Source organism: Juglans microcarpa x Juglans regia, chromosome 4S, assembly GCF_004785595.1.
Source record: "Juglans microcarpa x Juglans regia isolate MS1-56 chromosome 4S, Jm3101_v1.0, whole genome shotgun sequence".
Taxonomy (NCBI): Eukaryota; Viridiplantae; Streptophyta; class Magnoliopsida; order Fagales; family Juglandaceae; genus Juglans; species Juglans microcarpa x Juglans regia.
The window spans coordinates 27,541,327-27,557,163 of NC_054601.1; the positions used below are offsets into that span (position 1 = coordinate 27,541,327).

General features: G+C 38.7%; 1 protein-coding gene across 1 annotated transcript in view; it reads left to right on the top strand.

Annotated features, from left to right (window-relative positions):
* The first annotated feature begins 338 nt into the window (after positions 1 to 338).
* The window catches only part of LOC121262299 (heat shock 70 kDa protein 17), a 35,543-nt gene continuing 20,044 nt past the window's right edge, over positions 339 to 15,837 (top strand). Inside the window, exons 1-11 of the mRNA XM_041164704.1 lie at positions 339 to 556; positions 820 to 1,599; positions 8,662 to 8,894; positions 9,252 to 9,411; positions 10,763 to 11,008; positions 11,125 to 11,261; positions 11,401 to 11,740; positions 11,908 to 12,069; positions 12,348 to 12,422; positions 12,516 to 12,616; positions 12,757 to 12,826. Coding sequence (XP_041020638.1) covers positions 838 to 1,599; positions 8,662 to 8,894; positions 9,252 to 9,411; positions 10,763 to 11,008; positions 11,125 to 11,261; positions 11,401 to 11,740; positions 11,908 to 12,069; positions 12,348 to 12,422; positions 12,516 to 12,616; positions 12,757 to 12,826 — 2,286 coding nt within the window. The 5' untranslated portion in view covers positions 339 to 556; positions 820 to 837. The remainder of the gene's footprint in view (positions 557 to 819; positions 1,600 to 8,661; positions 8,895 to 9,251; positions 9,412 to 10,762; positions 11,009 to 11,124; positions 11,262 to 11,400; positions 11,741 to 11,907; positions 12,070 to 12,347; positions 12,423 to 12,515; positions 12,617 to 12,756; positions 12,827 to 15,837) is intronic.

Below are 15,837 nucleotides of genomic sequence, written 5' to 3' on the forward strand. Positions count from 1 at the left end.
GGTCCGAGGACGTTAAGGGGCCGAGCCGCTGGAAGGATATGATATGGCAAAATATATTCTTCCTTAGCTGCCCTTGGCCAATCAGAAGCAAACTAACTGAACAGGCTGAACGGTCCAGCATTGTGCCCAGCTGGCCAATGCGATGTCATACAGACCAATGGGCTTGTCACACCTCAGCTTGGTTTCTGCCTTACCACGTAACTCCGGGAACTCTCAGGATCTAAGGGTGCTGGACAAGCCACCTCAGTAACCATGCTATTCAAGTGCCACGTACCCATTGTTAATCCCCCACTACACGATGTATTGACCCAACCCTCCCTTACTTATTCAGGCATTTCCTTCGCAATCCCCTCGCAGAACCTCCCTAAACCTCCCTAAACCTCGTACTCCATCCATCTAGCTACCCCAAGGGCCAAACTAACACCACCTGTCTGAGACGACGCGTATGACATGTTCTGAACGTCCAAATAATTTTGTTCAGCTTTCTCGTCAACTAAACAGGCACCGTTCCATACGGCACTTCTATTTTCTGGAGAATGCGATCTGCTACCCCCTGGTGTCTCTCTCTCTCTCTCTCTCCCCTTTCAACGCTTCGTACATACTTTCAAATATTTGTTTTATCTCATTTTTTTACCACAATTGTAAAGTTCATACAAATCAATAGCCGAATTGAAATATATACACTATTCTGATTGTGGCTTAGCCGAGTTGGGTTTTCCAATTTTCTCAGACTAAGCAGCACCAGATCCTGCCTTTTTTTGTGCTTCTCTCTCTCATCAATCAACTGACTCTTTTAACTCTTTGGCTTTTGCTACTCAGAGGCTTGCATAATCCGGAATGGCTTCCATCTTGTTCAAGCTAGGGCAAGTACTATCAGTGCTCTGCCTTTTCGTTTCACGGTCTCAATCTGCGGTTTCGAGCATAGATCTCGGCTCCGAAGGGCTAAAAGTCGCTGTCGTGAACCTAAAACCCGGACAGAGCCCGATCTCAATCGCGATCAACGAGATGTCAAAACGCAAATCTCCGGCCCTAGTGGCATTCCATTCTGGTACTCGCCTTATCGGCGAAGAAGCTGCGGGACTCGTTGCTCGGTACCCCAACAAAGTCTATTCTCAAATCCGCGACATAATTGGGAAGCCTTATAATTACTCAAAAAGCTTTCTTGACTCGATTTACTTACCGTTCCCAATCATAGAAGATTCTAGAGGTGCTGTCAATTTTAAAATCGATGACGACGGTTCCATTTATTCAGTTGAGGAGTTATTAGCAATGATTTTGGGTTATGCGGTGAATTTGGCGGAGTTTCATTCGAAGGTGCCGGTGAAGGACGCAGTGATTACAGTGCCGCCGTATTTTGGACAAGCGGAGCGAAGAGGTCTGCTTCAGGCGGCCAAGTTGGCTGGGGTTAATGTTCTTTCACTGGTAAATGAGCATTCAGGGGCGGCGTTGCAGTATGGGATTGACAAGGATTTTTCTAACGGGTCGAGGCATGTTATTTTCTATGACATGGGTGCGAGCAGTACATATGCAGCGTTAGTGCATTACTCGGCATATAGTGGTAAAGAACATGGGAAGACTGTGTCGGTCAACCAATTTCAGGTGAACTTTAAAACTTGATAGGAATAGGATAAAAATGAATTGCAATTGTCAAGTCTGAAACTGGGGTTTATTCTTGTGCATACTGTTTGGTTGGATAAGAGCACTGACATTAGACTAGCCAAATGCCAGTGAAATTTAAAATATAGCTAAATTTTGTATAAATAACATGTACTGGACTAGTTAAAAACCTTTAGCTTAGTTTTTGAGTTACAATAACTCTAAAAGAATTTTCAAAGTTGGAGAGTCACTATTCACCCATCAAACCTATACTTTAGTCACAAATAATCAACAATGGTCTTTTCTCTTCTTATTCACAGGTTGAAATTATTGACAATGGACAGATATCGACCAGATTATGTACAGGAAATGTTTTTTGTAAACAAAGTTATATTATGTTGGATAATTAGCTTGAGGAAAAAAAAAATAGTTGGAAAATAATAATTTTAAGTAAAAATTAAATTCTTAATTAATCTATAGAGTGTATTTGCAAAATATAAAAAAAATTATTGAAAAAGAAATTATTATTAAAATATATAATATTATATTATTATTTTAACTTTGTGATGGATAGTCCAATGCGGAAGAATTTCTTCAATGTCTTTTACTTTAGTTAAAACCTCAACTTTTAGCCAAATTTTGGACTTGACAATGCTCTAAGGTGATAAAATGTATATCAATATGTAATGCTGGAAATTTAAACGTGTTCCCTAAACTTATAAAAAAAAAATGTATATCAATATGTTAATACCTGTACATGGATGTGCACAGGAAGGAATGATTGGTGAGGACTCATTTCATTTCAAATATTTTATTAGCACTTTATTGCCATGCAATTATCGAGTTTAGGGTGTTTCCACTTCTTTTCTAGAAATCTATATTGATTGGGGATCCATTCCAGAAAATGATGCACTGTACCGAAAAATGTTTTCCATCTGAATATGAGCAGTTTGACAAAAAGAAATGTTTTTAGCCTAAGGCCTCGTTTGGTCACACAGATGAGATGAGATGAAAAATACGTGAATAATAGTGATATAATTTGTGAATAGTAATGAAATGATTTGAATTAAGATTTTTATAGGGTTTTGGAAAATGAGAGAAAAAGTTGACTAAAAAAATTATAAAGTTAAAAGAGGGTTATAATATAATTTTTTAATATAATTTTTGTTTTGAAATTTGAAAAAATTGAATTATTTTTGTGTTTTGTTTAGAAGTTTGGAAAATTGTAATGATTAGAGGAAAAAGTTGAATATTTTAAATTGTAAAGTATTTGTGTTTATGGTGTTTGGATGTTGAGATGAGATGATTTGAAAGGTTTGTGAAAACAAACTAGACCTAAGACTAATGTAGTCAAGGATTAGTGGTTCCATGGAATCAATTCATGTTGAATATTTTTTGGACTAGTAACTCGTTCTGAATAATATCTTGTATGTATATTACTTCTAAAAATTTTTTGAAAAAAAGAAATGTTTTCAGCCTAAGACTGACGTAGTCAAGGATTAGTGGTCCCATGGAAATCAATTCATGTTGAATATTGTCTTTTGATAAGTAATTCATGCTGAATAATATCCTGTAAGAAGCAATGCTTTCATTGCACAAAGATGTTCTAATGCTTTATGAAGATTCTTGACTCTAGTGGAATATAGAGGGGGTGGAAGAAGAAGCCCCATCGTAATCCCTGAAGAAGTTGAAGGGAAGGGTTGGAAAAAATTGCGATGGAACTTCGTGAGGCACATGAAAGAGTGGAGAAATTTGGGAAAAATTTATCGAAAGGGGCCGGAACCATCCAATAGAAAGACTAAACAAAAAGGCTTACTTAAGTCGTATGTGGAGGTTGCCTTGACTCAATACATTGGCTCTGCCATTAGAGTCGTCCACTGTAGGTTGGAGGAAGCATTGAGTAGAGATGGGTAGTCCTCAAAGGATATGAAGGGCAATCTGGACAATTCACAAAGGCATGGTGTTACCGTTGTAGAGGCGTGTCGGACATGTTAGTCAAAGACATTGCCAGCTGACAACACTTATACAATAAGGGAGGGGGGGGGGTGCTCTACTCAGTGGTCATCGTGTAGATCAGATGGCCTTAGGTAGCCTCAAAAGGGAGATATTAGACTTGAGGGAGATGATCAATAGTTTTATTTAGAGGGTAAACCAATGTTTTAGGTTGGGCTTAGAAGTATTTGTGGGCTGTGTAAAGGAGGTAGAAGTATCCGTGGGGCTCGTACCTCGCGGGCCGTAAAAGGAAAGGGCCCAACCCATATGGCCTAAGACCTTAAACCCAATGTTGGTGGGTTGAAAACAAGCCAGCCTCTAGGAAAGGGCCCAACCTTTCCTTCAACCCAGCCTTCAGAACCAAGAAAGCACTGTCAGAGTTGATGAATTGTCGGAACAATCAGAATTGATGAATTGTCGGACGGAGACAACGTAGAATGGGTTGACTGACGTGGGTGATCCGGTGGACGACATTCTGGTCGCCGCTGTGGTGGCAATAGCGTCGGTGATACTCAAGGAAGTTGTACCTGTCTTGGAGCTAGAAAATGTTGCTGAAATCGTGGGGATTGAGGGTGCGGCCCTACTTGTGTCTCCTTAAAGTTGGTTGAAACTTCCATTAGAGGTGTGCTTTGGCTTCGGTAAGGTCTCTAATGCCAGGGACCGTGAAATGGTCAATGCAAGGGCCGAACCTTCCAAGGGAGCTATGGTTTTGTACGATTCAGAAGGGGATGTGAGGGAGTACTGGCACGGGTCATGTTATGACCTGGTGAAGGTAGATAGTCCAATATTTTGACAGTCTAGTCCTTTGGGCAGCAATGGAGAGTTTTGGGAGGCACCTACCCCGTTGAACTCTATACACCCAAATGAAACCCAAGCTTCGGAATGGGTTCTCCATGAAGTCAAGGAGATTCAATGCTGTGTTGGGTTTGTATGTAATGGTTTCGAAGACCAATTTATTCCCATACTTGCAATGGCAGAGGCTCGACAAAGACAGGCTAGCCCGGATGGTTAGGTCAACTCAACTAAGAAAAGAGCATGGGAGCTCAAACGGTTTAACTGGACATTTAATGGGGCATTCTAGTGATGTGGGATAAACGGGTGGTGAAAAAGGTGGAGGATGGCATGGGGATTTCACAGTGGCTTGCTCATTTAAGATTGTTGATGATGACTTCCAATGGGCCTTCATATGTGTTTATGGTCCTAATATAGATCAAGCAAGAAGACTATTATGGGGGAATGAGTTGGTTGGGCTATGTAGCATCTGGGATTTGCCTTGATGTATTGGGGGTGATTTTAATGTCACTCGTTTCCTGAGTGAAAGATCGGGTGGTTCCAACTACAATTCAGCAATGGTAGACCTTTATAATTTTATTTCTGACCAAGATCTATTAGATATCCCTCTTGCAGGTGGTTCCTTGACTTGGTCGAGCAACCGTGGACCTCCTTCTTGGTTGAGGATTGATAGATTCTTGGCCTCCTCGGATTAAGAAACCCATTTTTCAAATCTCATTCAAAAGCGTCTTCCTCGACTATATTCAGACCACTTTTCCATCCTCCTTGATTGGAGGAATACTTGGAGGTCCAAGGTACTTCAAATTCGAGAACATCTGGCTGAAATCCGAGGGCTTTATTGACCAAGTTAAACAATGGTGGACTTCTTGTCAATTCTAGGGAACTACAAGTTATATTTTGGCATGTAAATTGAAGGCATTGAAAAAAGATTTGAAGAGCTGGAGTGAATAGGTGTTTGGTAATGTGGAAGGCCTGAAGAAGCTACTCTTGAGGAACTTAAGGGTTTGGAGAACATATTGGAGGTAAGGGAAATGTCAGAAGTGGAAGGGGCTCGCAAAAATCAAGTGTTTATAGAACTTGAGAGGGAAATGTCAGAAGAGATATCTTGGAGACAAAAGTCAAGAGCCCTATGGTTGAAGGAAGGGGATAAATATACCAAGTTCTTCCCTTGGGTGGCTAACTCATACAAGAGGAACAGCGCCATTGATACGTTGGTGGCAGATGGGATGACTATCTCTAACCAAACCGAGGTTAGGGATTACATTGTCAACTACCATGAGAATTTTCTTTAGGAACAATTTTCTTGGTGACCGAGATTAGACGGACTTACCTTTGATACTTTTGTCTCACAAGTAAAAGGATGGCTCGAGAGGCCTTTTGAAGAAATGGAAGTTCGAAAAGTGTTAAAAAGCATGGCGGGTGATAAAGCTCTAGGTTCACTATGGCGTTCATTCAATCTTGTTAGGAAGTGATCAAGGGTGATATCATGGGGTTTTTCTAGAATTCCATGAATATGGAAGGTTCGAAAAAGGCCTCAATGTGACCTTCATTGCTCGTATTCATAGAAAACCAGGGGTGGTTGAGGTTAAAGATTTTCGCCCCATTAGCTTGGTGAGTGGGATGTATAAAATTATCTCAAAAGTCTTGGTGGATAGGTTAAGCATGGCAGTGGAGAAGCTAATATCAAAGCCCCAAAATGCCTTTGTGAAGGGGAGGCAAATACTCAATACAGTGCTTATTGTCGACGAATGTTTCGATAGTAAACTCAAGGGAGAGCCGAGGCTTCTTTGCAAACTAGATATGAAAAAGGCATACGATCAAGTCAATTGAAGCTTCTTACTCTATATGCTCGAGAGCTGTGGTTTTGGAGTGAAGTGGTGCTCATGGATCAAACATTTCATCTCTACTTCATGCTTCTAGCAAGCGTTTTCTTTCAAAGTTCATGGGGATTGAGACAGTGGGATCCCTTATCTGCATTAGTACTACTTGTTTTCGTAATGGAAGCATTTAGCAAAATGATCGATAGTGTTGTGGAGGGTGGTTTTATATCTAGCTTTTTAGTAGGGGAGGTAAATACTGGTTCTCTCAATATTTCTTATCTCTTATTTTGTGAGACCATCCATGATCATATCCGTGTATTGACGGCTCTCCTTTTGTGCTTTAAAGTTGTTTTTGGATTGACAGTGAATTTAGGCAAATCAGATGTAGTTCCAGTGGGGCAAGTGCATAATGTGGATAGTATGGCTTCTATCTTGGGATGTAAGGCATCCCATTTACCCATGAAGTATCTTGGCCTCCCTCGTTGGGTGCTCATTACAAACTGATATCCATTTGAAATGATGTCCCAGAAAAGATGAAGTAGAAACTCGCTAGTTGGAAGTGGATATAGTTATCCAATTGGTGGCAGAGTCACGCTCATCAAAAGTACCCTTTCCAGCCTACCAACTTATTTCCTCTCTTTATTTCCGCTTCCATCAAAGGCGGCCTTATTGGTTGGAGAGAATACAATGGGATTTCCTATGGGGAGGGCTGAATGATGTGTTCAAATTTCATATGGTAAAATGGGCCACCATTTGTTCCCTAATTTCTGAAGAATGTTTGAGCATTCAAAATTTGCAGCATTTTAGTAAGGTGGCGTTCGGCAAATGGCTATGGAGATATCCCATAGAACATAGAGCTTTGTGGAGAATAGTTTTAGACTCAAAGTATGGTAGAGCATGGGGAGGTTGGTGCTCGAATGAGGTGAGTGGATCCTATGGGGTGGGGGATCTAGAAGCACGTCAGACATGGGTGGACTAAATTTTTCTACTTTTTTCTGTTTTGAGGCCGACGGGTTGCAAATTAAATTCTGGCATGACATATGGTGTGGTGACAGGGCACTTAAGGAGGCCTATCCATACTTCTTTGGTATAGCAAAAATGAAGGAAACCTTGATTGCGGACCTCCTTGACCAATCTAACGACACTCCTAATGGAATGTCACATTTCTTAGAGCTGTCCATGATTGGGAAGTTGAAGCAATATCTGAATTTTACAACCTAGTCTATTCTGTCCCTATGAGGGGAGTGGTGAAGACGAGCTTTTTTGGTGCCCCTCGGCGCAAGGGAGGTTCACAGTACACTCCTGCCAATCCATCTAAGCGTAATGTATATCCATGCTTGTGGAAGAGCACTTGGAAGACAAAGTCCCCCTTAAATGTATCATTTTTTGTATGGACGACTTCTTTGGAGAAGATTCTCACTATCGAAAACCTAAGGAAACACCGGATCATAGTCTTAGATTGGTGTTGTTGGTGTAGAAAGTGCAGAGAATCCGTCGATCATCTACTAATACATTGTGAGATTGCCATGTCTTTGTGGAATGACTTTTTTGCTAGTGTGGGTGTAGCTTGGGTGATGCCAAGAAGGGTGATTGACCTCTTAGCTTCATGGAGAGCTCTCCAAGGCACTTCTCAGATCGTTGCAATTTGGAAGATGGTTCTGATCTGCCTATGGTGGTGTTGTCTTTGGAGGGAGAGGAATGAGCGAAGCTTCAAAGATTGTGAGCAGTCATTGGATGAACTTAGTACTTTCTGTTTTTTAACACCTTGTTCCAATGGTTGATAGTAGCTAGTTTTAATAGAATGATTATTCATGAATTTCTTGTATCACTAGAACATCACTCCTAGGCATTGCTCTTGCATATGACCTGTGTACTTGGGCTTTTTCCTATTCCTACGATCAATAAAATTTTATTTACTGATCAAAAAATAATGCAGATGGGTAACAATGCCAGATTCTTGGTAGAGTTTGGACAATTTTTATGGCTTACTGTATGTTGGCTACTTTGATTTGATATGCAATAGATGCCAATATCAACCACTCCTTACTTCTTTAGAGTTTCTATTATCAGCTTTTAGTCACTCTGTTTCTAAGACTGCAATTTATTGTGCCAATTTTTGTCAACCTTATTTATGATTATAACACATCAGATTGACGGAGTCCCATATTGGGTGGGTGAAATGATAGAGTGCCAAGTCTCACATTGAATCTTTGCTAGGTGGAACTAAACTTAAAATGATTTCATAAAGCTAAAGTGTGAGCTCAAGTAGTTCTTGCTTTTTCCAATAATTTCATGTGTACGTCATCATGCCACTAGATCAAACAATTAGGGACCCTAATTTCAAATCCTAAGTACTTTGGTGTGACATTTGTTCGCTATGCTACTTCGTGTCATTTTTTTACACACAGGCATGCATGTCCTGGTGGTTGTTGCCTACTTTATGCAATTATTCTGTGTGCAGGTCAAGGATGTTAGATGGGACCCAGAGCTCGGGGGCCGGAATATGGAATTACGGTTGGTGGAGTACTTTGCAGATGAGTTCAATAAACAAGTTGGAAATGGGTTTGATGTGCGGAAATCTTCCAAGGCAATGGCTAAATTGAAGAAACAAGTTAAGCGTACAAAAGAAATTCTTAGTGCAAATACAGTGGCTCCAATATCAGTGGAATCCCTCTATGATGATCGGGACTTCAGGTTGGTGGCTGTTTAAGCACAATATAAACTCTTTGCTGAAAAGTTTAATATTATTATTTTTTTCTGGTTAGCAGTTTCTATTTACTGGATAAAAAAAGACGGGAACATGGTCAGGAGGGCTTGCCATCTTGATGCCTCTTTCATCTGTTGGTCATTCTTTAATTGCTAAGTGGTAGATATAAGTTTCAGTATGCTACTTGATACTTCTAACTGTATTTGTGAAAAATGGCTTATGCTAAATGTTTATTCATACTAATTTTCCCTATAGCTTACAAGTTATGCATACTGATAGTTGGCTTCAGGTAGTGAACCGATCAACTAGTAATAGTATTGTCTGACCTTTTATCTGTCCTCCAGGAGTACCATAACTCGTGAGAAGTTTGAAGAGCTCTGCGAAGATTTGTGGGAGAAGTCTCTCATTCCAGTGAAAGAAGTGCTTAAGTATAGCGGTCTGAAGGTGGATGAGATATATGCAGTGGAGTTGATAGGAGGTGGTACTAGAGTCCCAAAGTTGCAGGTTTGTTTTTTTTTATAAGTAAGAGGTAAATTGTATTTATAGAAATGAAATAGGCATAGTCCGTGTGCACAAGAGGTATACAAAAGAACATCTAAATACATTCTAAGATCGATAGATTAAGGACAGGAATTCATGAGCATTGTTTCCGTTAAGCACAATAGCCGAAAACCAAAGCAGTAAAGTGTGTACAAAAAAATTCTGAAGCTCCGCCATTGTGTGCTCCCTATCTTCAAAGCATCACTCATTCCTTTTTGACCAAATACACCACATAATTCACAACGGAATCATCTTCCACACTGCTGCCACTCGAGAACAGCTTTGAATTTCCTTCCAACAAGCCAGTAGATCAACCACCCTCAATGGCACTACCCAAGCGACGTCAACTCTTCTAAAAATCTCATCCCACAGCACCCTTGTCACCTCACAATGCAATAGTAAGTGATCCACTGATTCTCCATGCTTTTTACTCAAATAGCACCAACCCAAAGTTGCAGGTTTGTACTATCTTTTTCCTGATGAATTTACTTATGACACAGAATCTTATCTCATATTCAAGTAGGGAAACATTAATTTCTTTTAACCAGTTGGATATGATAGTAGGATACTCAATTTATGATGGATTTGTGGAGTTCTATGAGAGAATTATATGGAATCTTATCTCACATCCAAGCAGTGAAACATTAATTTCTTTTAACCAGTTTATTTTGATCGGTAATTTCTTTTAACTAGTTGCATAAGACGCTCAATTTAAGATGGATTTTATGAAAGTTCTATGACTAAGTTATATGGATCGCCCCTGTTCAGTTAAAATCTTATCTCGTCCTTGTACTCTCCTACTCATCCAGAAAAGGAAGATATTTTCCTGTGACGGCATGGAGTTCAGTCTCCACTTTTTATCTTTTCATATCCGTTTGGATTTTTGTCTTTTGGATATTAATTTCTGAATTATAAGGGTAACAATATTAAACCAATTACACATCCTCTGGAGCTCTTTCACAATTTTGTCTTTTGGATATTAAAATCTTATCTTGTCCTTGTACTCTCCTACATGTTTATGCGCTTGCTTTGCATGCATTTGTGTGTGGCTTTTATGGTGCAAATGTTGAGGTTTTAAATTGCCAGAGTGAAGGTGCATGGTAATATTTACTGCACCAATGTGCATATTGTGTATCAATTGACAAAGTTGACACCATTATGATTTGTTATATGTCAATGTCTCGATGGTCCAGAATATTCAATTCTGTTATACTAATCTGCTCTTGAAATTAATTAATATATCCAATCTTTGATTAGTTGATAGATGTCAGAGGATAAATTTGAAAAATGAACATTTGTGTTCCCTTAACAACAGGCTAAGCTCCAGGAATATCTTGGGAGGAAAGAGCTAGACAAACATCTGGATGCTGATGAAGCTATAGTTCTTGGTGCGGCACTGCATGCTGCGAATCTAAGTGATGGAATCAAACTAAATCGTAAGCTTGGAATGGTTGATGGTTCTTCCTATGGTTTTGTTTTTGTGTTAGATGGACCTGATTCTTTTAATGATGAGAGCAGTAGGCAGTTAATTGTTCAACGAATGAAGAAACTCCCCAGTAAGGTAAATTGCAAAGCAATTTTATCTATGCTGTAACAGATGTTGAAAATTGAAAGATAGTTCAACAACACAGGCTTCCTCTAATTTTGCTATTATGATTGGGCTGGCCCGTATAACAGATATTCAGGTCCATTATCCACAACAAAGATTTTGAAATCTCACTTGCTTATGAGAATGAAGATCCTTTACCACCCGGTGTCACTTCTCCCATATTTGCTCAGTATGATGTGTCTGGTTTGACTGATGCGAGTGAGAAGTAAGATTACCGATTCTTGAAACCTAAGTTCATAGGCCTTTGTGTTGATGACACGAGTAATGGCAGTTTTTGTTTTTTCAAACAAAAGCTTCAGACAAATCTGATTTGGTTTTATGTCTGTTGTCTCTATATTGTTCAGCTATTCATCTCGGAACTTGTCCGCCCCTATCAAGACAAATCTGCATTTCTCTCTCAGTAGAAGTGGAATTATTTCTTTGGATCGGGCGGATGCGGTTTTTGAAATAACAGAATGGGTGGAAGTTGCTAAAAGGAATCTAACCCTGGAGAATTCAACTACTACTTCCCCCAACATATCAGTTGAAGCTGATGCGAAAAACTCTTCCGAAGAAAATAATGACAACTTGCATGTTGCTGTTGGGTTCAGTAACATATCAAATTCTAACATGGAAGAGCATAATACCATGGATCTGAGTACAGAAAGAAAGCTGAAAAAGAGGACATTTAGGGTTCCACTTAAGGTACAAACAAGTGAATTGTAAAATTGTCCTCCTACTATTAACAGTCCAATGAAAGATTGTATTTTCATCATAAAGTTATTTTTTCTGACAATTATTTTTAATATTCTGCTATTAAGTTTCCATTCTGCTCATTTTCCTTGCTGAGTTCTCTCATTTACTATTCATAGATCGTTGAGAAGACAATGGGGCCTGGAATGCCCCTTTCAAAAGAATCTCTTGCTGAAGCTACTAATAAACTGGAAGCATTGGACAAAAAAGATGTGGAGAGAAGAAGAACTGCAGAGTTAAAAAATAACTTGGAAGGATATATTTATGCTACTAAAGAAAAGGTGGATTCTTCTAGTTCATTTAACCATTTATTCATATAACAGTAAATATGCTAGATTTTTGTATTCCTCAAGATGACTACTGAAGTTCAAATTTTAGCTTGTATTTCCTTCATATTATCCAGTTGGTTTATTTCACTTATTAAAGATAATTTATATGCATTTATTGGCAAGGACTCTGCTGGACTTGTAGAAGAGGCTTACATTATATTATGCGATGATCTGCTTACCTTCGGCATATCCCTAATGTATGACATTTGTTTTTCATTAATTTCTTTCAGCTTGAATCATCTGAGGAGTTGGATCAAATTTCTACTGGGGAGGAGCGCCAATCATTTAATCACAAGCTTGATGAGGTTGGCTTTTAGTTTTGGGCAAAATCCGAAAACTTATTGTTGACTAAGCTCTCACTTGGAACTTTTTTATTTGAACAATTTGTATTTCCCTAGGTGCAAGAATGGTTATATATAGACGGTGAAGATGCTACGGCTACAGAGTTTCAGGAACGCCTAGATATGTTAAAAGATGTTGGTGGTTCCATGTTCTTTAGGTATGTGATATGTCGTATAATTCATTTAATTCAAATTATGGCATTCTTGACTTGAACCGACTTTTGCATGTTTGCTGCCAATAATAACAAATCTAGAGAGGCTCAACACGATGTTTGAACTGATGAACTTTTGATTGTAGACTGAAAGAGCTAACTGCACGGCCAGCTGCAGTTGAACATGCTCGAAGATATCTTGTTGAGCTGCAACAGGTACCTTTCTTTGTTCCTTCCTTGTTTTTGGATAAGGCATTCAAAACGCATTTTGTCACGTAGTTAACCCCTGGAATGTTTAGCTTCTTTGGATATGAGAATTTCTTGAAATTTATTGGTGTTTGTAAAAGTCATAGGGTCCATTAAAAATATGTTTCAGAAGAGTTTTTTTTTAGATGTACTTTTTTTTTGGATTTTCGTGGAAGTGGTTTGGTTTGTTTGTTTCTTTTTGTCATGTAAAATGTGGCTAGAACTTTTTTTGTTCTGGACAAAAGGATGTTTGGATGGAAATTAAAGTTTTTTGTCCAGAAAACTGAGGCTAAAAAAGAGATGCAATTTTTTGGTGCTTAAAGAATGCGTGGACGGAAAATAAAAAATTTTCACTGACGACTGAGGCTAAAAAGATATGACTTTTTTGGGCTGCTCAGGTAATACTTGGATGGAAAATGGAAAGTACCCAAGCAAGACCTTACATTCCTGGTCCCAGTCACACCAGGAAACTACTGGGATTAAGTCCTAGGTGGCCTCAAAGAGCCAGCTGAATCTAGGAAGAGTTGAACTCTGTACTCCATATTGAGAAGTTGTGCGTTTGAAGAACCACTATACCAAGCTCTCATGGTTAGATACTTGGCCGGTTTACTTGTAATGCAATTTAATAAGAGAAGTTCTTTTTGGTATATATCTGTCAATCTGCTTCAGGAGGACTAATATGGTGCTCGAGTGTCATAGATGGTGTTAGTCAAACAGGTGAGAGGAGGCCAATCAAGATATACTAGTTAGATACTTTTGTTTGCAGTTGGTAGGAAGTAAAAAAAGTTGGCGAAAGAATTAAACCTTTCAGATTTTATTGGAGTACTTGAATTGCAGTCAAATGGAACTAAAGAAGATAAGAAGTCTTCATTTTGGGAAACCAAAGCTAGCCTCTTGAGAAATGGGAGTCGTTTATCTTTGTGTAAGAATGTATATGATGGTTAGCTGATTGTATGAAAGAATAGCTCTACTTATAGATTATAACATAGATGCCATTCTCTTCAACTATAAACTTGATTCGTTTGATGTTGTTGTGACTAATTTAAAAAAAAAAAAAAATTGTGGCTTGACCACCTGATAATCACATTTACTGAAGCTGTTGTTGCCAAAGTCATGAAAATAAGTTTCAAACATATTATAAAAACCTCTTTTGCATTGGACAGAAATAATCTTTAGTAATTTTTTATCACTTTATTTTGTATCTCACTGGTTTCTCTTTTTCTCACAACATTTTTGTATATATATCTTTTGTTTAGAAATTGAAGGTTGGGAAGAGGGATAGCTCTTTATTTTGTTTATTTTTTTATTGTGCTAGTTAAGTAGTTTTCCTTCTGGAGCTAATTGAATATGTAAATCTTGGGATACTAGTATTTTATTGAAGAAACTCGGGAGACCATGACTATATTGATTATTGCAATTTTGTTTGTTTTTTCATTTGTTTTTCTCGATACAACTTTTTTGCTAAACCCATGGGTGCAAGTTGATAGTACGGATTCCTCTCTCTCTCTCTCTCTCTCTCTCTGCCATGATGCCGAAAAACTCTAGTTCCTTTGGTTATTGAAGTTAGTGTTGATACATTTTTCGTGCATCTTACGACTTGGTTGTTTTTAAATTTTTATTAAGGCGAATACAGGTTTCTTGAACCATCTAGTGGTTGAATTGAAGGTTTATTAGTTTTTAATGGATGATGGTGTCTCTATGTTACATATTACTGAGAAGAGTATTAGGATCGTGAGAGAAATATCTTTGGGCATAATCAATGTGGGGGTGGTGCTATGATCCTGATAGTTAAAAGTTTAATCAATTTTTTTTTATCAGTAAAAATTTTATTGATCAAAAAATAGACAAAGGTCCGAGTATACGAGATATATTCAAGAGCATTGCCTATGCATGCTAGCTTAGTGATACAAGGAAATCATGAAAAGTCATGTATTAAAATCAGTTACAATCGACCAATGGGGGTAAAGTATTGAAAAATAGACTTCTAAGCTCATCCATTGATTGCTCTTAATCTTCAAAGCTTCTTTCATTTCTCTCCCTCCAACTACACTACCATAGACAAATTAGAACCATCTTGGATACCATGCAATCTGAAAGTTGTCTTGGATGCCTCACCAAGAAGCTAGGAGGTCGATTACCCTTTTCGGCATCACCCAAACTAATCCCATCTAAGCGAAGAAGTTATTCCACAAGGTCATAGTGATCTCACAAGGAAGTAATAGATGATCTAATGACTCTTTGCTCTTTTTGCGCGCACACCACCAATGCATGACTATGGTGTGGTGTTTTCGTAGGTTGTCTGTTGCGAGGATCTTCCCTAAGGAGCCGTTTGTAGTATCAAGAGGTCTACAATTGAGGCTTTTTTCATTCTTGTTGCGCCATAGAATTTTGGATAAGCTTCCATGTGTGGCCTATTGTGACACCATACATCGTGCCAAAATATGATTTTGGACCTATCACCCACCTCAAAACGGATATTTCTTGAATATGTATCCCATCCTCTTCTTATGTGTTTCCATAATCCTGCCCACTTACCTCATTCGAACACCATCCTCCCCATGGTTCACCGTACTTTGATTCTATGTCGACTGTCCATAATGCTCCCCGTTCATTGTGGTGTCTCCATAGCCATTTGCCAATCAAAGCTTTGTTAAAAGATTGCAAGTTTTGAATACCCAATCCCCCTTTCGAGATACGGGAGCACACTGTGGCCCATTTTACCTAGTGGAATTCACATCGTTCATCCCCCCACAAGAAATCCCGTTGGAGTTTCTACATGCGATGAGCCACCTTGGTGGGAAGTGAAAATAGTGATAGGAAGTAGGCTGGCAAGTTGGAATTGTCACTTTGATTAAAGTGACCCTACCACCTCTGGATAAATACATCTTCTAACTATCCAATTTTTGCTCCATTTTTTCTAGTACATCTCAAATAGATTTCGAAGAGAATTGTTTTAAAAGCAAATTCTTGTAATAGTTGAC